Source organism: Tamandua tetradactyla, chromosome 12 (genome assembly GCF_023851605.1).
Source record: "Tamandua tetradactyla isolate mTamTet1 chromosome 12, mTamTet1.pri, whole genome shotgun sequence".
Lineage (NCBI taxonomy): Eukaryota > Metazoa > Chordata > Mammalia > Pilosa > Myrmecophagidae > Tamandua > Tamandua tetradactyla.
The window spans coordinates 96,216,243-96,238,184 of NC_135338.1; the positions used below are offsets into that span (position 1 = coordinate 96,216,243).

The window sequence follows — 21,942 nt, forward strand, 5'->3', positions numbered from 1 at the left end:
TCTCAGTAGCTTATCTTAAGTATTTTCTGACATCATCACAAATTCACAAGGAAAAAATCAATCAAGATGAAAAAGCTGAGAACCAAAGAGATTTTAAGCTGGTAAATACCTAACAAAAGCCAAGGGTGGGGCCAGAGCCTAAGCAGCCTGACCCCTGGTCCAGTGCTCATTTTCCCATCTTCCGAACACCCTGCCTTAGCAGGAAGCCCAGTCCCAGGCGTAGGGAATGGGTGGGGGGAGGCAGGGGTCCTACCCCGCGGCTCACAGAGGCCCAGGGAGTCAGATTGCAACAAATGTAAACTAATGACACAGCTGCCCAGACCAGTTAGGCTGCACAATAGAAAAATTACAGAGCTGTTCAGTCCCAACAACGTAAGATTAATTTATCAATACAGTTTATGTGATGCCGGAGAGATAACAAGCCGGAGAAAGGTTTCTTGCACACCTTGCATGCAGCAGGAACTTCCCGCCCTCCGAGGCCCAGCATTACCAAATGGCTGAGCCCTGGTGGCTGGCCTTGCCGGGGTGGGGGAGTGGGGCACGGAGGGGCTGGAGTGGGGGCTGGTCTCCGAGATTCTCTCTAGACTCTGGAGCCAACATACTCCTCCAGTGCCTGCCTAACAGGGAATCGGTTGTGCTCAAACCTCACAACAACACTATGAGGCACTATTATTATCTCCATTTCACAGAGCAGGAAACCCAGGCACAGAAAGGTTAAGTGACTTGGCCAGGGTCACACAGCTGGAAGCAGCAGCCTGAGGATTTACATGCAGGCAGTCAACCCCGTAGTCTGGGTTCTTAATCCTGAGACTGCCTTCCGCTAACTCATCAATAATTTTAAAACTTAACACCCTCTTCCATTTCCCCGTTGCTCTCAGTTTAGAGTACACCCCCAAACCATTCTGCATTGAATTCACAGCAGTCCTTCCATGAAATAGCCTGTGACTTCCATTTGACAGGTAGGGACAACAAGGCATGGGATGCCAAAGACTTGCCCAAGATGCTTCGGCTGCCCACATGAGACTGAACTACATAAAACCATCACAACTGTAGATCAAAAACACAGCCGAGTCAAAAGGACAAATATTGTGTGATCTCACCGCTTTGAAACAATTAGAATCAGCAAACTCACAGAGTCAGTATCTAGAATTTAGGTTACCAGGGGATGGGATGGGGGTAGGGAAGGGGAAGTTAAGGCTTAAAATATACAGGCTCCTATTTGAAATGGTGGAGCCGTTTGGTTATGGACAGTAGGGATGGCAGCACAATACTGTGAGTGCAATTGGCAGCAGGGAAATATACATCAGAATATGATTAAAAGGGGAAATGTTAGATTGTATGTATGGTAATGGAATAACATTTTTTAAAACTCCATGGAACTACAGGACACAGAGAGTGGACCCTACATTAAGCCACGGGCTTGAATTCATCGACAATCATAAAAACGTGCCGTCATCAACCACAACAAACGTTTACAAGGCAAGGAGCCGGCGGTGGGGTGGGGCATGTTCTGCAGGATTGTTCTGAGAACCCACAGCTTCTCTAAGAAGGACCCGACGGGTTGCTTCCACTTCGGGGTGCAGGGTGCCAGGCCCAGGACTCGGCACCCTGATGGTCACGGCAGCCCTAGGAGCGAAGTGGTCACAGCAGATAAGGAAACTGAGGCCCAGGGAGGCTTAGTGACTCACTTCATGTCCCATGGTCTGGCAGTGGCCAGGTGATACTCAACGGTCACAGCAGGGTCACAGGATCCTTTAGGGACACCGGACTCCCTCTCAACAAAGCAGCAGGGGCAGCCAGGAGTGGAGCTGGAGGCCAGTGGCAGGGGCGAGAGGGCACTGGCTTCTCTTGGATCTGGCCAGAGCTGCAGGCTGGGGCCGGGGTCAGGGTTGGGCAGGGGCGGCAGATGTCAGCAGCTCCACGTTGGAACCCACCCGCCAGACACGGGCCCCAAGGCAGCAGTGACCGTCCCAAAATCAGACGTGTGGAACGTCCTTGACCAGCTGGCTGGTACAAAGCATCACGGCGGGGCCACCCAGGAGTTCTCGGTGGCCCAAGCGCCAGGCGTGACTGCTGGAGGGGACGGAGTGGGAAGCTGGTCACAGCTGTGCCCCCTGCTGCCTCATTGCCCCTTCCGCCCCAGAGCCCCTCTCTGCCCATGTGTTCGGGGGCAGGGGGAGCAGCTGGCAGGCGGAGGACTGCCCCAAGGACGAGAAGGCAGAGGTCATAGGCAGCAAGGGCGGCTGGGGAGTGAGTTTCCCAGAGCCAGACATCAGGTGGGAGGCCAGGTAGGTCCCGCGTGCTCCGATGCTGACCGGGGGGCAGTGCCCAGTGGAAGGAGACAGACGGGATGGTTTCTGAGAACAAGTTCTGCCAATGGCAGCATTGCACGGACAAGTTACTCCATCTTTCTGGGTCTCCAGTTGTTTCTTTGTATATTAAAATGGGTATAAAATATTATCTACTGCTCAGGATCAAATGACATACTGCACATTAAAGCCCTAGCACAAAGCAAGTCAAAGGTAGTCGTTACTGTAATGACCAGCAGAAGATTCCAGAAGCTCTGGTCCAGGGTGGACACTGGGGATAAAAGTCCACACCCCGCAGGCAGAAAACAGAGGGACAATATTTGCTGAGTCTGCAGCTCCTGGGGGGGAAGACAACAGGGCTGGTCTTCCATCAGCACTGGCCTACCTCCTGCCCTTTGACCCTACGGGGCTGCAGCCACCTCCCAGAGCAGGTGCCTGAGAGAGGTGAGGCCCCGAGTTCAGATGCCAGATGGGGGTGGGGGGACAATCACCACGCCAGGCACCAGGACCCAGAGCCAAGGCAGGCTGGAAACAAGTTGCTGGGCGTCTTCAGGGCCTGCCTTTCCGGCACAGGAAGAGAGTGTCCGGCACATGCGGACAGGCTCCCACAGCCCGTGCCTTGGGGCAGAGCTAGCTGGGTAGGGCACTCTCTCCACAACCTCCCGGGTGGGTGACTTTGAGCATGTGACCCACAAACCTCTCTGACCCTCAGTCTCCTCATCTGTCAAAGTGAGCTAACGAAGGCCTTCATTCAGACCTCAGGTAAACACTGCAATTATTCATGAGATCATCTCTATGAGTGCAGAGCAGGGCCTGGTAGCTGCCAGGACTGTCATCACGCTGGCATTTATGTTCTTTTGCCCGTGACACTCCTCCTTGGACAGGAGGGTCCCCGCCCAGGCACCTCCCAGGAGAGCGAGGATGCTGCAAAGGCATGTAATGAATAAGACGTGCAAGCCGCTGACCTTGAGGGGTCGCGACTGGTCAGGGAGGCAGCTGCACAAATCCCCGAGGCTCCGCGGAGGCAGGCAGGGCAGGCAAGTGTGCACAGAGACCCCCCGCAGGCGGGAGCTGGAGGCAGCACCCCGGGCAGGGGAGGCGGGCAATGAAACCAACCCCTGGGGAGCAAGGAGTAAGGAACTCCGTGCCAGAGCCCTTTACTTTGAAAAGCTGGCTCTTTTGATATTGTTTGCTTTTTCTCTCCCTCTGTAATTATCTCCACTTTATTCTCCCTTAATGTTTAGTGAAGTTCTTTTTTTTTTAATGTCAGCCAGTATCAAAAGGAGGCAGGAAAGCTGTGTATCTTCTCACGGAGCAGGGAGGGAGAAGCACACACCCAGGCCAGAGAGCACGGCCAGGGACCCTCAAAAGGGGACAACCCCCAAGATGAAACTAAGGGGGACATATCAAGAGACTTCAGTGGGTATCCCTCTGCCAACAGGGGTCTCTTTCCGACGCGGCCCTGGAAGGCCAGGGTTTGGCTTGAGAAGGAGAAGCCACCTCTGCATCGAGCATATGGAGCTGAAGAGGGGCGCCCGCTGCTCGGCTGAGGAGACCCACAGCTGCACCCTTTGTGCCCAGCCCGATTCTGGAGAGACCCCAGAGTCAGAGGCGCAGGGGAGCAAAGCGGGAAGAGGGTCCAGGAGAGGGGAGAGCAGCGGGAGGCATGGGGGCAGGCAGTGCCCGGGTCCTGACATCTCTGCCGTAAGCCACCCCGAGGCTCTGACCCACAAAGCAGGGCCACAGCTGACAGCCAGCCAGGCAGGGGCCACCGCCCCACCCTGACGCACCCCTGTCTCCATCGGGATCTGCTCAGGCCGATCCTGGGTCCCTTCCAGAAGCACAGAGGCCCCCGGCAGCCGCACAGGCAGCCCCCACAGAAGGGAAGGTCCCTAGAGGAGGCTGAAGGGAGGCAGAGCAAGGCAGAGGAGGCGCGGCCAGCGGTCACTCGCGGCCCTGGCGTCCATGGCCCGCAGCTGCTCCTGGTGCTGGTGCTGAGCCCCACTGAGCCCCTGAGAGCCCGGACCCCAGGCCAGTGGCCCTTCCAACGGGACAAACCCAGGCCTGGGAGGCAAAGGCACTGAGTGACTCAGGCAAGTCCTTGTCATTTCTAAGCCTTGGTTTCCCCACCTGGGCACGAGGGAAGGGACCCACCCCACCCCCAGCTGCGCACCAAATATCCGCAGGAACGCATCTGAAGGACCCAGCAGCACCCGCCTGTGGCCCTCCCTGCAGCTCTGGGCCCCTCCACCCCCACAGGGGCCCTAAAGCCGTGCTCTTCCCCACTGCAGAGGCTGCTGGGGCCCTGAGCAGCCCAGAGGTGCAGCTCCTGGGGACATCTCAGGGTGTATCCTGGGGAGTGCCTACTGGATGGCAGGAGTGCATGGGAAGCAGGCCCCCCAGCAGTCCATGAGGTGGCCTTCAGATGCCCTGGGGAGGCTGGAAATTGGGGTGTAGTGGACAACCCAGGAGGCAGCATGTCTCCATTCACCATGTGCACTTCCTGGGAACTGTCTGGCTCCAGCAGGTTCAGACACAAACTGTTCCAGGCTCTGCCCCGCCGTGGGAGGGCAGAGGGGCCGACAGGATGCTGGCTGCCCCCGTATCCCTTCTGACCAGTTAGGTTCAGCCTCAGAAACCCCTCCTTCCGCTCTCAGGCCCACCCCTGGCTGACGCACAGCCCAGGTGGGGCACCCAGCCGTCTGTGGACCACCCACCACTCACGGCTGATGCATATGAGCCCAGTTTCCTCCAACCCCCTCCCCAATCCTTGGGCCCACATCCGTTTTAAGCAGATGATTTTATGTGTTACTGCAGTATCAGCAGGACTCATCACAGTCATAATGTCCAGCTGGTGTGGAGACTTCACCCTGAGTCGAGCAGTGCACCAAGTGTTTCCCAGAAGTCATCCTACCTACTCCTCTCCTAGACCCCTGAAGGAGGTACTTATTCCCATTTTACAGGAGAGGAAACTGAGGCTCAGAGAGTTAAGTGATTCACAGAGAAGATCTTGAACATCTCACTTGAGCTTCCTCCTCTTCTTTCCACTTCCTAAACTCGTCTGAAGATTCACCTCTCCCACTTTCCCTCCTTTCTCACAGAAAGAGGGTCCTTCTTTTATTCATTCACAGATCTGGCCTTGGGTAAGGCACTGCAGAGCCAGAGCTGTACAAGCCCACAAGGAAAGCACAGCTTAGGTGGAGTCTTAGTTTACAGGCTGCCGGAGTGCCTATACCAGAACTGGGTAGCTTTTAAAAAGGGGAATTTAACAAGTTACATGTCTACAGTTCTAAGGAGGTGAAAGTGACCAAATTAAGGCAACAACAAGACGTTACCTTTGCTTAAGGAAGGCCAATGGATCAGGAACACCTCTGTCAGCTGGGAAGTCACGTGGCTGCATCTGCCGGTCCCTTGCTCCTGGGCTCTGTTGCCTTCAGCTTCTGTTCCTGTGGGGGTTCCTCCCTTTACTTCTCCAGGGCTGGCTTCCATCTCTTGGCTTCCCTTGGCTCTCTCAGGTTCTGGCTTGCTTAGCATCTCACAGCAACGTCTGCTGGGCCCCAAGCATCTCCCAACATCCGTGTCTCTGTTCTCCAAGTATGGGCATCTGTGTCAGCCCTGCTCTGAAGTTTCTGACGGCTCTGTCATTTCTCAGGTTTCTCCAAAATATTTCCCCTTTTAAAGACTCTAACAAACAAATCAAGACCCACCTGCAATGGGTGGAGTCACATCTCCATCTAATCAAAAGTCACCCCCACAACTGGGCACCTCACTTCTCCATCGAGATAACCTGCTCGAAAGTTTCCAACCTACAGTACCGAATTAGGATTAAAAGAAAAGGCTGCTCCCACAAGATTGGATCAGGATTGAAACATGGCTTTTCTGGGGTACATAATATTTTCAAGACAGCACAGCGTCCTTCATCCTCTCCCTCCCCACCTCCAAACTCTGTTGTCTCTGTCCTGCGTCCTGCTTCTTCAGGTTCTCCTTTCCTTCCATTCTGCCCACAACCGCACGCGGGCCTCCCCGTCCAGGGCAGACTGCTCACACTGCTCCCACACACTCACTCCTGCCCCCTGCCCCTTTGTAACCCACTGTCACTTCGAGGCTCCTGGAGTCATGACAACTGCCCTCATCCTGGAAGCTGCTTTCCTCCCTGGCAGCCGCCCCCCGGGGGGTCTCCTAGGAGCTCACTCCCTCTCTGGCCATTCCTCCAGCCTCCGAATGCAGACCACCGAATGCAGACTGCCGCCGCCGAGCTTCTCTCCCTGGGCCTCATCCTTTTTCAACGGCTCACTCATACCCTTGGCTAAGCCCTCACTTCTAGGCACGCCATTCACAAATCTTCAGGTCCAGGGCCAGCCCTGAAATTCCAACCGCCAAGGAGACATTCCAGTAGTGAAGTCAGACCCCTCTCCTTCCCAGTTCCACCTCCAGCCTGACCGTCCTCTCCGTGGACACATCGCTCTTGCCTCTCCCAGGCTCCCAGCTGGACCCCTCACAGGCCTGCTCCCAGATCCTGCCAGAGTGACCTCCCACCCTCTCCTCCATCTTGTCCTGTCTTCCTCCTACTTCAGTTTCCATCCCCCCACCTGGTGTTTACCGAGGCTTCCGGTGGATGATCTCATCTCAGGTCCCTGCTGCTTCCAGAGGCGCGGTTCTCACCACAGCAGCCCACTGCCCCAAGGACGGCACCCACTACCTAAAACAGATTCCCTGGCCGCCCTCAATGCAACTGCTCCTCCATCCCCGCCTTCCTCTTGTCTGGACAGAGCTACCACGCATGGCCATTCCCTCAGCATCCATCCCCTGGGTGTCCCCCCTCGGCGCCCCTCCTGGACGCCTCTCCCCTCGGCGCCCCTCCCCTCGGTGTCGCCCCCTCGACATCCCCCCTCAGCGTCCCGCTCCTCGGCTCCCCTTCCCTCAGCGCAATGCCCTCGGCGCAACCCCTCCTCGGCGCCCCTCCCCTCGGCTCACCCCGCGTCGGTGCACCCCCCTCGACGGCCCCCGCCGACGGTCCCCCCCACCCCGACTACACCTCGGCGTCCCCCTCCTCAGCGTCTCCCTCCTCGGTGCCCCTCCCCTCGGCTCACCCCGCGTTGGCGCAGCCCCCTCGACGGCCCCCCTCGACGTACCCCTCAGCATCCCCCTCCTCGGCGCCCCTACCTTCGGGCCGCTCCAGCCCGCCCCCAGCAGGACCGCGCTGTGATCACAGCTGCCCCCGCGTCCCCTGCAGTGGTCGCCTGCTGGGTGCAAGCATTCGTGCAATGCTCCAAGTCATTTCCTCAACACCACACCCACGAGCCAGGGGCCAGAGTGCCCACGCATGGGCTATGGTGGCACCCACTGCCCTCAGGCTCTCCCTGAACCTCTCTGCACTGCACCCACCCCCGCTTGCTCCACAGCACAGCACATGCTCCCTGCCCAGCACCCCTGGCTGACTCAGGTTGCCCCATGAGGCTGAAGTCTGGGGGTGGGGTGCGGAGGGGTGCCTTTACTGAGAAGGAAGAGGCATGGTGGGCACACTTCTCACCTCTCCTTCCTCCTCCTACCTCTCCTTCCTCCTCCTACCTCTTCTTCCTCCTCCCTGCCTTTTACAACCAAGAGAGGCCAAAGGACCCTCCAAGATGCTGCTGTGAGATGACCGCTCTGCTGCCCAGCGCCCTACCCACCCCCCCCCCTCTAATTTTGCATTGGAGAAATCAACCCTCACAGGGCTAAACCACTGAAGTCAAAACCTTGCAGCTAAACCTATGCAGCCTGGCCCCACTCACGCTCTCACTCAACTCTAACAAACGACCCGGCAGGGCAGTGGCTGTGTTCAACGCGAGGAAACTGAAGCTCAGAGAGGTTATGAGACTTGTCTGACATCCCAAAGCGCAGGATTGAAGGAACCAGCATCACACCTTCCTGACTGTTTAAATCCAGGGTCTTTCCAGTCTGCCTCACCATGTTATATCCCATTGTTTGTTGACCAACTCAATGACTGAAAAAAACGCTTTACAAAATCCTGTTCTGTATGACCTCTCAGAGATGTGGGGAAGGGGCGTGTCCTCTCCCAAATGGGGACCCTGGTCACTCCCCAGTCGGTGGCTGATGCAGCCTGGAATCAGGCTGTTAAAGGAACCCCTGGAGGAGGTTTCCCCCTGCCTGTCACCATGAGATGGGGGTGCAGCAGGCACTGCCCCGGGGCCTCAGCAGCCCAGGTGGCCCCAGGCCCAGTTGTGTGCAGCCTGCCTCACATGCTGACATGCACCTGCTCCCTCCCACCTCCTGTCCACATGAAATAAGGCAATCAATGGTACACATATTTTATCTAGCTCCCCACACGGTTATTTTATTTGAGGTGAATGAATCACTACAGCCCAGGGAGCACGGAGCAGAATTTCTCATTGAACTGACATCAGGAACATTTGTTCCAGTTTGGATAATCTAACCAAGTTATTACGTAGCTGATGTACAGAGCTGGGGGACAAGGGGTGGTGGCCCCACCATCTCCAGGCACAGGGTGGGCAAGGAGTCCAGACAAGGTTTGACTCTCATGCAGATTTGCAGGGTGGGAGCTTGGGCTCTGGGGATGCTGTCAGAGGCCCACCCTATTTAGTGCTCGCTAGCTGGGTGACCTGGGGCACATCAACCTAAGTTCTCGTTTCTTCAGTTTCCCCATCTAAAAAGTGTGAATAATAATATCTACATCACCCGGCTGTCTAAGGATTAAAGCTACTGAATTATTATTCAAGCTAAAAGAGCTCAGCTAGTATGCATCCAATGTGGGGTGGAGAGTGATGCCACTGTTACTACTATCACAACATCATTATTTATAAGCACTTCTTCAGCCAGGCAGAGGATGCCGAGATTTAGATGGCCTGAAGTTGTCCCCGCTCCCCTCTCCAGCGCACATGTATTTGTTTTCTATTCAGAGACTGTGATGGTGGGAAGGCTGGATATTGTGTAAAGGCCCACATCTACCACTCAGCAGGCAGGTGGATCTTGGATAAGTCGTTTGCCTTCTCTTCCATGCAATCTGATCAGCCCTTCGAAGAGTAGTTTTTTGAAAAGCTACTCGACGGTAAGTTCACAATTATTATTTTAATTTTTCACATCCTTGTCAATAATCATATAACACCCAATCTTCTTGCCACTCTAGCAGAATGCCAGCACCTGGAGCTCACCTGGCAGCCCACCTGCTCTGGGGTCAGCTTAGAGCAAGACAGAGGCCTGACCCTACTTGCGGAAGTGGCAAGGTGGGGCGGGGGAGAGCAGGTAGATAGAAGCTAAAACAACCTGGCGGACAGAGACACAAGTAAAATCTGGGGGAGCCAGCACTTGTAATAAAGCTCTCAGGAGAGAAAGCCCTCTCCTGAAGAAAGTCCAGTTGGCTGGACACCCATCGAGGAGACTGGCTGGTAGCCAAGAGCAAGTACCCGGAACATGGCCAAGTCTCAGCCCCTTTCTAATAGCAGCCTTGCTGGTTTCTCATGTAGGCAAGATTTAGCAGAGCCCCCTTGGGTCAGAGAGGGCAGGTCCTTCTCCAGACCAGTTTCTAACCTGCAGGCAAATCACCTCTCCCAAGTGCCATCGGCTCAGCGTGTCCCAAACACCCATCACCGTCCTCTCAGCCTGACCAATTACTGCTCCCGACAACACTGTCACCCCCTCACCCTGCCTTCACTCCACATTGCTCACACTCAGTGCACACTCAATCAGCTGCCAGAGTTGAGTTGTTTGAAATGATTCTCTGACCGCGTTCCCCGCCCCCCCTTCCCCCCCCCCCCACCCGCCGCGAGTTACTGCCACTGCCTCCCATCTTCCATCCATGGACGCTTGATTTTCGGATTATTCTTCTTAAAATGCAAATCAAAAATACCCACTCGGACCAGGTACCTGTAAATACACACACACGCACACGCACACACACGCGTGCGCGCACACACACACACACACGCAGTGGGGTCATCTCATCCACACCGTGGGCTTCTGCAAACTTAGCTACATGCACCAGACAAGGTGAAAAGAGAAATGCCTGTTTTTCAAGTGCCTGTGCTTCTGCCCCTTCTCACTCAAAGACAGAAGCACTGCGAGTCCACTGACCCTCAGCTCCGTGGGCCCTCAGAGTGGATGCTGCTCAGTGCGCTCGTGGACAATTTAAAGGCTCGCAGAGGTCACTTTTTGCCTTGTGTGCTGACTCTAGGATCAAGTCTGCTGCAAGACTCGAAGGAAATCCTCTAGCATGAGGGGGTATTTCTTGTGGCTTGGGCTATGAGTGATTTCTTTTTCTATTTTCTACTTTTTACTATTTCAAATTTTCCACGAACAACATGCTCAAAAAATTTTAAAAAGCCATTTGAACTTTATTAAAGATAGTCCTGAGAAACAATACAAAACAGCTCCCGGAGCCACAACAGAGACCAAAACGACAGCGTACCCCATTCTGGAACGGCTGAATGGGCAGGGAGAATCCTCTGCGGTGAGATACCCGAGGGGCACGCGTTTTCCCGGCCGGGGCGGCTGGCAACTGGGGTTCCCTCCACGCACGTGGCTCCCCCGTCTGACTGGGAAGGTTGGATAGCGGGGCCCTCCCGCCACGCTTGGCGTCTTGGGCCAGCTGGGCAATTTGGATCGGCACTCCCCCAAGCCTCAGCGGCCGGCAACCCCCGCCTCCACGCACGGTTTCCCGGGCCGACTGCGAGATTCGGATTGGCAAGTTAAACACAGCATCTTTTACTGGTGGGCCCCGCAGACAGACGAGCGCCACGAGCGCCACCTACTGGGCAGGAAAAGAAAAACAGCCCAGAGACTTCACAGAAAAACCTTTCAACCAGCTGGGTCCCACACCCAGGGAAATCTGATCAAATGCCCAGACACCAGCAGAAAATAATGGATCACGCTCGGAAAATTGAAGATATGGCCCAGTCAAAGGAACAAACCAATAGTTCAAATGAGATACAGGAGCTGAGACAACTAATGCTGAATATATGAACAGAAATGGAAAAACTCTTCAAAAACCAAATCAATAAATTGAGGGAGGACATGAAGAAGACATGGGCTGAACAAAAAGAAGAAATAGAAAATCTGAAAAAACAAATCACAGAACTTATGGGAGTGAAGGACAAAGAAGAAAAAATGGAAAAAAAATGGATACCTACAATGGTAGATCTAAAGAGACAGAAGCTACAATTAGTGAACTGGAGGATGGAACATCTGAATTCCAAAAAGAAACAGAAACTATAGGGAAAAGAATGGAAAAACTTGAGCAGGGGATCAGGGAACTGAATGACAATATGAAGCGCACAAATATACATGTTGTGGGTGTCCCAGAAGGAGAAGAGAAGGGAAAAGGAGGAGAAAAACTAATGGAAGAAATTATCACTGAAAATTTCCCAACTCTTATGAAAGACCTAAAATTACAGATCCAAGAAGTGCAGCGCACCCCAAAGAGATTAGACCCAAATAGGCGTTCTCCAAGACACTTACTAGTTAGAATGTCAGAGGTCAAAGAGAAAAGAGAGGATCTTGAAAGCAGCAAGAGAAAAACAATCCATCACATACAAGGGAAACCCAATAAGACTATGCGTAGATTTCTCAGCAGAAACCATGGAAGCTAGAAGACAGTGGGATGATATATTTAAATTACTAAAAGAGAAAAACTGCCAGCCAAGACTTCTATATCCAGCAAAATTGTCCTTCAAAAATGAAGGAGAAATTAAAACATTTATAGACAAAAAGTCACTGAGAGAATTTGTGACCAAGAGACCAGCTCTGCAAGAAATACTAAAGGGAGCACTAGAGTCAGATACGAAAAGACAGAAGAGAGAGGTATGGAGTAAAGTGTAGAAAGAAGGAAAATCAGATATGATATATATAATACAAAAGCCAAAATGGTAGAGGAAAATATTATCCAAACAGTAATAACACTAAAAGTTAATGGACTGAATTTCCCAATCAAAAGACATAGAATGGCAGAATGGATTACGACCCAGCAATACCACTGCTAGGTATCTACTCAAAGGACTTAAGGGCAAAGACACAGACGGACATTTGCACACCAGTGTTTATAGCAGCATTATCTACAATTGCAAAGAGATGGAAACAGCCAAAATGTCCATCAACAGACGAGTGGCTAAACAAACTGTGGCGTATACCTACGATGGAATATTATGCAGCTTTAAGACAGACTAAACTTATGAAGCATGTAATAACATGGACGGACCTAGAGAACATTATGCTGAGTGAGTCTAGCCCAAAACTAAAGGACAAATACTGTAAGGTCCCACTGATGTGAACCGACATTCGAGAATCAGCTTGGAATATATCATTGGTAACAGAGACCAGCAGGAGTTAGAAACAGGGTAAGATAATGGGTAATTGGAGCTGAAGGGATACAGACTGTGCAACAGGACTAGATACAAAAACTCAAAAATGGACAGCACAATAATACCTAAGTGTAATGTAACTATGTTGAAACACTGAATGAAGCTGCACCTGAAATATGGTTTTTTGTTTGTTTGTATCTTTTGTTTTTGTTTTTTTCTTTTTCCTTTTTTTATATATATTTTTTATTAGTATTATTATTTTAATTCTCTTCTCTATATTAACATTCTATATCTTTTTCTGCTGTTTTGCTAGTTCTTTTCCTAAATCGATGCAAATGTACTAAGAAATGATGATCATACATCTATGTGATGATACTAAGAATTACTGAGTGCATGTGTAGAATGGAATGATTTCTAAATGTTGTGTTAATTTCTTTTCTTTTTTTATTAATAAAAAAAATTAAAAAAAAAAAAAAAAAAAAGATAGTCCTTCTCAGGACAACCTTCTGTTAACAGAGCCAACACTGATCCAATAAAGAACAAATGCCCCAGCTTTGCGGTGCCCACCCACCCCAGCAGGGCAGTCCCGAGGCCCCCACCCCCACCACCCGCTGCTCCTCCAAGGTCTCTTCAGTCTGGTGCAACTGGCACTGGGGTCCTTGCATTTCCTCAAACCCTCTGGGCACTCTGTGCCTTAGGCTGCCCCTTCAGCCCAAAATGTCCCCCGTTTGCCTCCCTCCCGCTCCAAACCCGCCTTTCTCCCTATCCGAACCCCAGCTGTCCATCAAGAGACATGCCTGACACCGCCCCCTTCACATTTTCGGAAGCCCACACCCTTTGTTCTGGGGCTTCCTCTCTTGTGGCACCCGCCTGCTCTTGAACAGCGGACGTGCTGGCTCCCTAGATCAGACCAGCTCGACCTGGCTTGGTTCCACAATCATTTCTCGAAGTGTGGGCGAATTTGGACAATTAAACATCAGCAAACAAGCCTTTGGTGAAATACCTGCCAGCATGTTGGCGACTGGCTCAGTGGTCATTTGGGCAACTGGCCCTCCAGTCCCTTGGCTTCCAGTGACTTGGCCCTTGCCAAGTCGGTCCCTCGGTGAAGTGGCTTCTGAAGAGATAAGTTTTGGGAACTTTCACCCAGACGTGGTGGTGAGCTGCTGAGGGAGGGAGGCGCAACGGGCTGGAGCAAGAAACCACCTCAGAGACCAACTGAGGACAAAGGAGGTCAGGCCCTGAGTTTCAGACACGCTCCAGGATGTTAAGTTTTCCCAGCTCTTTCCCAGCTAAGTGTGAGCTGGGAAAACTCGGGCACCACTCCTCCCTTCAAGAAGGGAGGTTTCCCTACCCCAAGCACCCAGGAAACCGTCCGTCCACCCAACCTAGAACCTTCAAGGATTAGGAGCTACCTGGGGACTAAACTCCCAGCAGCCGGACCAAACGGGGGTCCAGCTGCCCCTGCCCTCACCTGTCCCCAAGCCCGGAGCAAAAGTTTGACTAAAGCTCAGTATCTCTGCTTTTATAAATCTCTGCCTTTTAATGATGGCTTCAAGGCTAAGGGGAAAAAGGACCATTAAACTCACTGAATAAGTTAATGGGGCAGAGAGAATCTATTTCGGAGCAACCCCAGGCTATTTTCCTCTGGAGCTAAAGCCTGAATAAGCAAAAAGAAAAAATTAAAACCGTAGAGCGCATTGCCAATAAATAACCCCGGTGTAATCTCTCAGCATCCAGGACTTCATTTGCAGAGATCTCAGAATGCAGCTCACTTGTAAAACACCTCTAGTGTCACAGCTTCTCGCTGCACTGGTGGCCCAGGTTCTCCCCTGCCTGAGAAGGCAGCGGCGTTGTAGGAGACGTACCCTGTAGACGTCACTAAGAAAGTGCACCCCACAAAAATCAGCACCCTGAAACAGGCCCTCCAAGCTCCGTGCTGTAGAGATTTCCCCCCAAGACTTCCTGGTTCTCAGCAGCCTTCTTAATCTGAACCTGATCCCTCTCTCCTAAAACTCCCAAGTTCTCTCCACCCCCTGCACAGACCAAATACAGCATCTGCATTTCTTTGGCCTGGACAGCTCCACTTTTTTAGGAAACCCTCCACCCCTCCAGCCGTCCCCTCCTGCCCTTTATCTTCCGTCCCTCCCTTCTTCCCTCCTTCCCCTTGCTTCCCCTCCTGACTCCCTGCTCCCATCTGCCCACCTCCCCACCTCATCCAGGGAGAACCTACCATGCTCCCCAGAGCTGGAAACACAACTGTTAGGGCCCAGAGAACAAGAATAATTAAACAAGTCAGAACTCCTGTTGGTAAATGTTGAGTCCCACTAGACACACGATGTTTACTCTTTAATATTTAAACATGTTAATTAAATCTCTGAATAAACAAATATATTTTAGCAAGTGGCATTCCTAAGCCGGAATTCCCTTCTGCCACCAGGCACCTCGGCGCCTCTGAGGCGGGGCCAGGCCTTCCTCGCTGACCGGCGAGGGCCAGAACCGCTGCCCCTTCCTCCGGTCAGGCGGCCTGGATTTCTGGGCCAGAGGTGACGAGCTCTGAGCCCGTCGCCCCTCTCAGGGCCCAATGCGCTCCCCATCTCCCCTGACCTTCAGAGAGCCCCACAGCCACCCAGGTCCCAGCATGAGCGTTCCTCATTCACTCACTCATTCATTCGTTGCTCCTACACGACACTGAGCGCAGCAGGACAGAGAGAAGCGCGACCACAAGCGAGTCCCCCAAGACCCCACGGCTGCCCCCATGGGACCCCAAACCCCTTGGAGTTTGCAGGACCGGCCCTACCCGCTTCCCCACCAGCATGAGCGCCCTTCTGCTCCTTAAAGGTTTGCTCCATTCGGGGCTTGCTCCCGCAGCCCTCCGCCCAGCACGGCCTCCCCACATGGGTCCACACCACCTGCCCCTTCAGGTCCCAGCTCGGGCGCCCGTTCCCTGGGAGCCTTCTCTGGGTGCCAAGCCTGGAGGGCTGGTGGGACCCTGCAGCACACCTACCGCCCCCATCACTTACGGTGCAGGTCAGATCACATCCTGCTTAGAAAGGAAAACCCTCCAGGGCTTCCCATTTCGTGAGGATTGAAGCGGATGCCTGTCCCGCAGTCTGCAAAGCCCTGCCTGGTCCGCGCCCCGCCAGCCCCTCCGCTCTCGCCTCTCCCCCTTGCTCATCCCACTCCTTCTCTCGACCCACCCCACCTTTTCTTTCTCTCCCATGCGCACCTACTCTGTCCCCGCCTCGGAGGCGATGCCATGGGCCTGGATGTCTGCCTTCAGAGCTCCAGGCAGCCCGAGCTCCTGCTCGGAATTCAGGTCTGAGGGGGACGGTCCCTCCCAGAGCCCGCCCTGCCCCAAACACACACCAAAGTTGCCTCTTCATCCCAGCGGCTTCGTATCCCACCACTGGGTAGCTCCTTCTCAGTGCTAACTGTTCTCTGACATACCACAGCAATCCCTTTGCTTCCATATACACCAATGATCCTGCCCACGGAACTGTAAGGCCCCAAGCCAGAAACTGTGCGCATCCCGTGTACCGTACCTCCCCCCCCGCACAAGGGGCCTGTCTGGGTCTCCATCCGAGGTCCCCGCCAGTCTGTGGGCTGGCTGACCATCACGGCCTCCTGCTCAGCACACCCAGAGTATATGCACACTCAGAGTATATGCACACTCAGAGTACATGCACACTCGGAGTACGTGCACACCCGGAGTACGTGCACACCCAGAGTACGTGCACACTCAGAGTACATGCACACCCAGAGTACGTGCACACCCGCAGTATGTGCAAACTCGGTACATGTACACCCGGAGTACATGCATACACAGAGTACGTGCACACTCAGGGTATACGCACACCCAGAGTATGTGCACACCCAGAATACATCCACACCCAGAGTACGTGAACACTCAGAGCATGTGCACACTCAGAGCATGTGCATACCCAAAGTATATGCACACTCAGAGCACATTCACACTTAGAATATGTGCACAGACTATGTACATACCCAGACTATGGGCACACTCAGAGCACTTGCACACCCGGGGCCCGGAGCTCTCTCCACACCCCATGTTTTGAGCACTCAGCAAGCAGGGCTCCAATTAAATCATCTCAGGTGGGAGACGTAAGCCAAAGGCGTTGGGCATCTGTCCGTCCAGATCACTGCAGCCCCAGCCTGGATAAGACCTGCCCAGGGGCCCAGCTCTGCCACAAAGACCGAACACCCATCTGGACCTGGCTTTCACAGGGTCAGGGAGAGCAGGGGCCCTAAGCGGGGCAGGACTGGGGACACTGGGAGGTCAGCCACCTACCCTGCCTGCCCGCACCAGCCCTGCCTCTGTGAGAGACGCCCACAACGGCAGGCATCATGGGAACCCCACCAGCATGGGGCCAGACAGAACCCAGCTCTGCCACCAGCAGCTGAGCTTCCTTCTCCCCGCCTGCAGGATAACGGCACTATAGGACCTGTTTTGAAGATCACGGCAGTATGTCCGTGCTAGTGAGAGCAATCAAAATGAGCGCGAGCGTGTAAACTGGCACGACACCTTTGAAAAGAGCTTGGTGGCTTCTCATCCAGTTAAACACAAACTTATCATAAACCTCAGAAAGTCCACTCCCAGAGAGTGGCCCAAGAGAAATCACCGTGCGTATTCACAGGAAGATCTGTACAAGAGGGTTCCCAGCAGCTCCATTCACAACAGGCCGACTGGAGACAGCCCAGGGCTCCGAAGAGAGAAGAGACGTGGACGCAGGGTGGGATACTACTCAGCAGCTAAAAGGGACAGACCACTCATGTCTCCAGCAGCGTGATGGTCCTCAGGAGCATTTTCGCTAAACACATGATGATGGCTCCGTTCATAGGAAGTGGCCGAGCAGGCAAAACTACTCCCTGGTGAAAGAACAGCACACTTTCCTCTGGTGGCGGGTGCGGGGGGCAGGTAGAGACGGACCGAGAAGGGGCATCAGGGAGGCTTCCGGGGTGGAGGCAACACTCTGAGTCTTGATGGTTTGGGGTGCACCACAGCTGTTTGCATTAGTCAAAACCCAGAGAACGTACACCTAAATTCTGTGCATGTCACTGAACATAAATACCGCCTCAAAGAAAGCAATGCAAACACGTATCAAATGTTAGCTTAATGACAGTGTCGCTAAAGTATTTAGGGGGAAGTATACCGGCGCCTGCGATTCACTTTGAAATGCATCAGGCACACACGATGGACTGCTGGGTGGAGTGAGGGATTGAGGGATGGACAGATGGATGGACCATGGGATATAGCAAGTAGAATAAAATATGAATGGTAGACTCTAAGCCGTGGGTATAGGGATACCCACTGTAAAAGTTCCAACCCTTCTGTATGTTTTTAAATTGTCATAATAAAATGATGGCATGGGGAAATCCTAATTATTTACAAGCCCCAAGGATGGCAATTCCATAACCTTGTTTTCTGGCATGCCCTTTGAAGAAGTCTTTCTTTTCTGCAAACCCCAACAAGCCAAGCTTGATGGCTACCACAAGAAACGTGCTCACTCGTGGCTGTTGAAATAATTGATTAATTAGTTAATTAACTAACAAATGAGAGAGTGAAAATTGCACTTGATGTGTGAGCCATTTTGCTCATGTACACCTGTGCTCTCCTAAACAGAAAACAATCAGACGACGGTCCTCGTGCGCCCTTCTCAGAATGGGCACGCGCGTGTGTGCAGCCTTCCCTTTGTCCGCCTCCGCTTGCCCTCCCCAGGACTGCCCGCTCGGAAGGCAGACCCAGCAGAGGCTCAGGGAACCAGTGGAGAAGAGGCACCGAAACAGGAGAAGAACGCAGCTTGCGTAAACTTCTGCAGACTCTGTACTCAGAAAATCTAAAGAAGACTCTATTTGACTTTCAATAGATGCACAAGTACTTTTTATAATTTAATACTGTTTTTGAGTTACAAATGGAGTAGGTACAATCGTCTTTTCACTGCTTAGGGCTTCTTGAGTCATTTTTAAAAATAAGAGAAAAAACAAAGGATGATATACCAAAAACCTATTTTCCTGTCACCTAGAACTAATACCTACTACCATTTTGTCATATGCTAAGATCTTAAAAATATATATAAGAGAAGGAAAATACCACAGATAAAATTCAAGAGTCCCCTGTATATTTCTTCTCCTCTCCCTTCTCCTGGAAGCCAAGGCTATCGTGAAATTGGTTTGTACCCAGTCTGTGTTTTTATCTTTTTACTTCATATCTGTGCCCATAAACAATACATTATATTGCTCACTGGGTTTTTTAACTTACATGTGATGTATGACACTCTGCAAGTTATTTTTCTCATCAGCGTCATGTTTTCAAAACATAGCCAAGTTGCTACATGCCGAACCACGTCTTTACTGTAGCTGCTATAGTGTTCCGTCTTATGGATATGGCACGCGCATGTGCCTCCTCCCCTCCCCATGACACTCTCGCTTGTTTCCAGCTGTCTCGCCCTTGTGCACGCTGCAATGAACACGGCCCCGTGGGTGAGCAGGGGAAGAGGGAGGGCTTCCTGGCTGTGGGTTCAGCGGGGCCAAAGGTCTGAGGGTGGTAAAAGCCTGACGATGTTTAGGGAATGGACAGTAGGTCAGTCTGGCTGGGGAGGTTGCTTTCCATGGGGGGCTGTGGAGACAAGTTTCCAGAGAGATGCTGCAGCCTGAGCTGGAATGGCTCTGGCTGCCACAGAGCGGAGTCGTGGCTTTACCCTGGGGCAGCTGGGAGCCAGCTAAGGCTCTTGAGGCACGGTGGTGGAAGGACCCTCCCTGCCTCCCAGACAGTTACAAAGAATCCACCTGAGTCCGGCAGGGCACTCGGAAAAGCAGCACTGTGTTTTCAGTTCCCTGCTACGTGTGGGTCGCAGAGGCCAAGGGACGCTTTAGGTCAAGCCCGGCCCTGGGGACAAGGTGGGTGTCGGTGGAAGTCAGGGCCAGGTCAGCGCCACATTTGTGGTGCAGAGAGATGAGGTGGGAGGGGAAGCGAGAGAGCCTGGCCCCAGGGTGTGCCCTGTGGGCACGTGGGGAGAGGGCCGTGTCCTTCCAGAAGGCGATGTTGCAGAGACATCTGGGGAAACTTCACCCCTCCCCATCGTCTGCAGGACGCCACACGGATGGAGCCCTTCCAGGGGGCAGGGCCTGAAAGCTACTGATGTGAGCAGACATTCTCTCACTCGGCCCCAGAACAGCGATGCCAGCGGCACTGGGGACCTTATTAGAAATGTGAGTTCACAGGCACCCCCAGACCCAGAGAATCAGAAACTCCAGGTACAACCCAGCAGTCGGGCTTCAGCTAACCCCCCAAGTGAAAGGCCCCCAGGTGAGAGGCCCCAGGTGAGAAGCCTCCAGGTGAGAAGCCCCCCAGGTGAGAAGCCTCCAAGTGAGAAAACTTCTAGGTGAGACGCCTCCAGGTGAGAAGCCCTCCAGGTCAGAAACCCCCAGGTGTGAAGCCCCCCAGGAAAGAAGCCCCCAGGTGAGAAGCCCCCAGGTGAGAAGCCCTCCAGGTGAGAAGCCCTCCAGGTGAGGGGCCGCATGCTCAAGTTTAGGAATCACGAGGTTCTGCTCTCCAGAAAACACAAGCACACACACCCTCTCTGTTGTGTGGCCCGTGGATGGCCAGGAGACACTGATGGTGATGCATGGATGAAAGGCACACACAGGTGTGAGGGTGCACATGTAATGACCCTAGTGCCACCCAGGAAAGAGCCCCAGCATCTCCCTCTCCTGTCCCGTGAGCCTGTGCAGGTGGGGACGGCCACAGAGGAGGGCAGCAGGTGGAGCCCCAAGGCCAGGGTGCACCCAACGGGACCGCAGGGCCAACAGGGGAATGCAGGAGTGACTGAGGGGTGGAGGGCATGAGCACGAGCTAGCCGGGGTGGTGGACACAGCTTACACCTGGGCTGGGGGAGACGAAGGGGTGGGGAAGAGGGCCCAGGTTCTCTGGAGGCAGGAAATGACCCTGAGAAGTAACATCAGTACATGGATCAGTGAGGTGTGAGGCTTTGTGCTGGAGAAAAGATGGGACGGGGCAGGTTCCCAGCCAGGGGCAAAGGACAAAGGGCAGGGGGCAGAGGGCAGCCCCAGCAACTGGTCAGGGAGAGTGTTAGGGAGCTGGGCCTGACCTTCCATGCGGAGCATCTCCCCATCCCCCCCGGGGCACTCCCGCCGCCCCAGCTCACCTCCCCCCAGCACCTGGGGTAGGCAGGCTCTCCCCCAAGCACCCTTCTGATGCTCCTCCCAGGACCCTGGCCTGTGGGAACGGGCCCCTTCCCTTCCCGCCTCTCTCCCCCACTCCCTCCCTCCTAGGCTTCCCAGGGTCACCTTGCAGATGAACTACTTGCCCCCAATTCTTTGTCTCACGCGGCCAGAAGGTGACAGAAGAAAGGGGACTCTGCTCTCCTACCTTCCAGCTGCTTCTCCTAAAGCACCGCGGGGCCTCCTGTGGGCAACAGTCACGGACAACGGATCGAGTCCATGGCCGGGGGGCGAGGTCTCTACAACCCGCTCCACTGTCGCCCACCTTCAGTGGACCCAGAACAGGTCACGTTAGAATGTCTAAATCTCAATTTTAGAAAAAGCGCAGCCTGCTCCATCCTAGGAAGCCACATTTTCCCTTATATGCATTTGCCTTCAAACTTCTCCAGGAAATGCATTTTCTAAAATTCTGCTGCTGCTCCCCTGAAGACAGTCCTCTCAGCAGTGGCCTAAGGGCCTAAAGCCTGCCTCTCCTATTCAACTCTAAACTCAGGGTGGGGGAGTTTTTATTTGTTCCTGATTGGGCCCCAGTAGGGGCTGGGGCCAGGTGCCAGGTTGACAAAGGTGGCCTCCTCTCCTCCCCTACCCACCCCCTCCTCACCCTGCTGGAGCGTCTGCCCATCTCGCCTCAATAGTGCAGGTACTAGGTCGGGCCTTGGCAGGCAACAGGGCAGGCAGGCGGCCACCTGGGCACCCCAGTCCCGGTGCAGGTATGGCACAGCCCTCACCACGGGCAGAACATGCGCCAGGACCAGGCTCCGCGAGCTGTCAGCCATGCCCTCGGGAGGCAGTCCCTTGCAAAATGGAACATAGGGCCTGCCCCAGAGACAGAAGAACCAGAAGCCCCCAGGGGACACAGGGCCCTCTTTTGAGCAGGGAAAGCCTGCAGCCCCAGGCCCCAGGCCCCCAAAACTGGACATTTCTTTCTGCAGAGCTCCACCTCTTCTCCTGATCGACAGGGGCTTCAGGAGGGGCCCTAGCTCCTCTACCATTATCCCCTCACCCCCAGGTCCCTCGAGAGCAGGGTTTTGCCAAGGGAGTAAAGCCCACCCCTCCTCCATACC

At 53.8% G+C, this 21,942-nt stretch overlaps 1 protein-coding gene across 6 annotated transcripts in view; it reads right to left on the minus strand.

The window, feature by feature from the left end:
* NTRK3 (neurotrophic receptor tyrosine kinase 3) overlaps positions 1–21,942 on the minus strand; it is a 357,528-nt gene that overhangs the window by 323,492 nt on the left and 12,094 nt on the right. Inside the window, exon 1 of one of the 6 annotated variants that reach the window (XM_077124143.1) lies at positions 996–1,086. The exons of the other annotated variants lie outside the window; for them this stretch is intronic. Coding sequence (XP_076980258.1) covers positions 996–1,042 — 47 coding nt within the window. The 5' untranslated portion in view covers positions 1,043–1,086. Of the gene's footprint in view, positions 1–995; positions 1,087–21,942 lie in introns of those variants that run through there. 6 annotated transcript variants of the gene reach the window in all.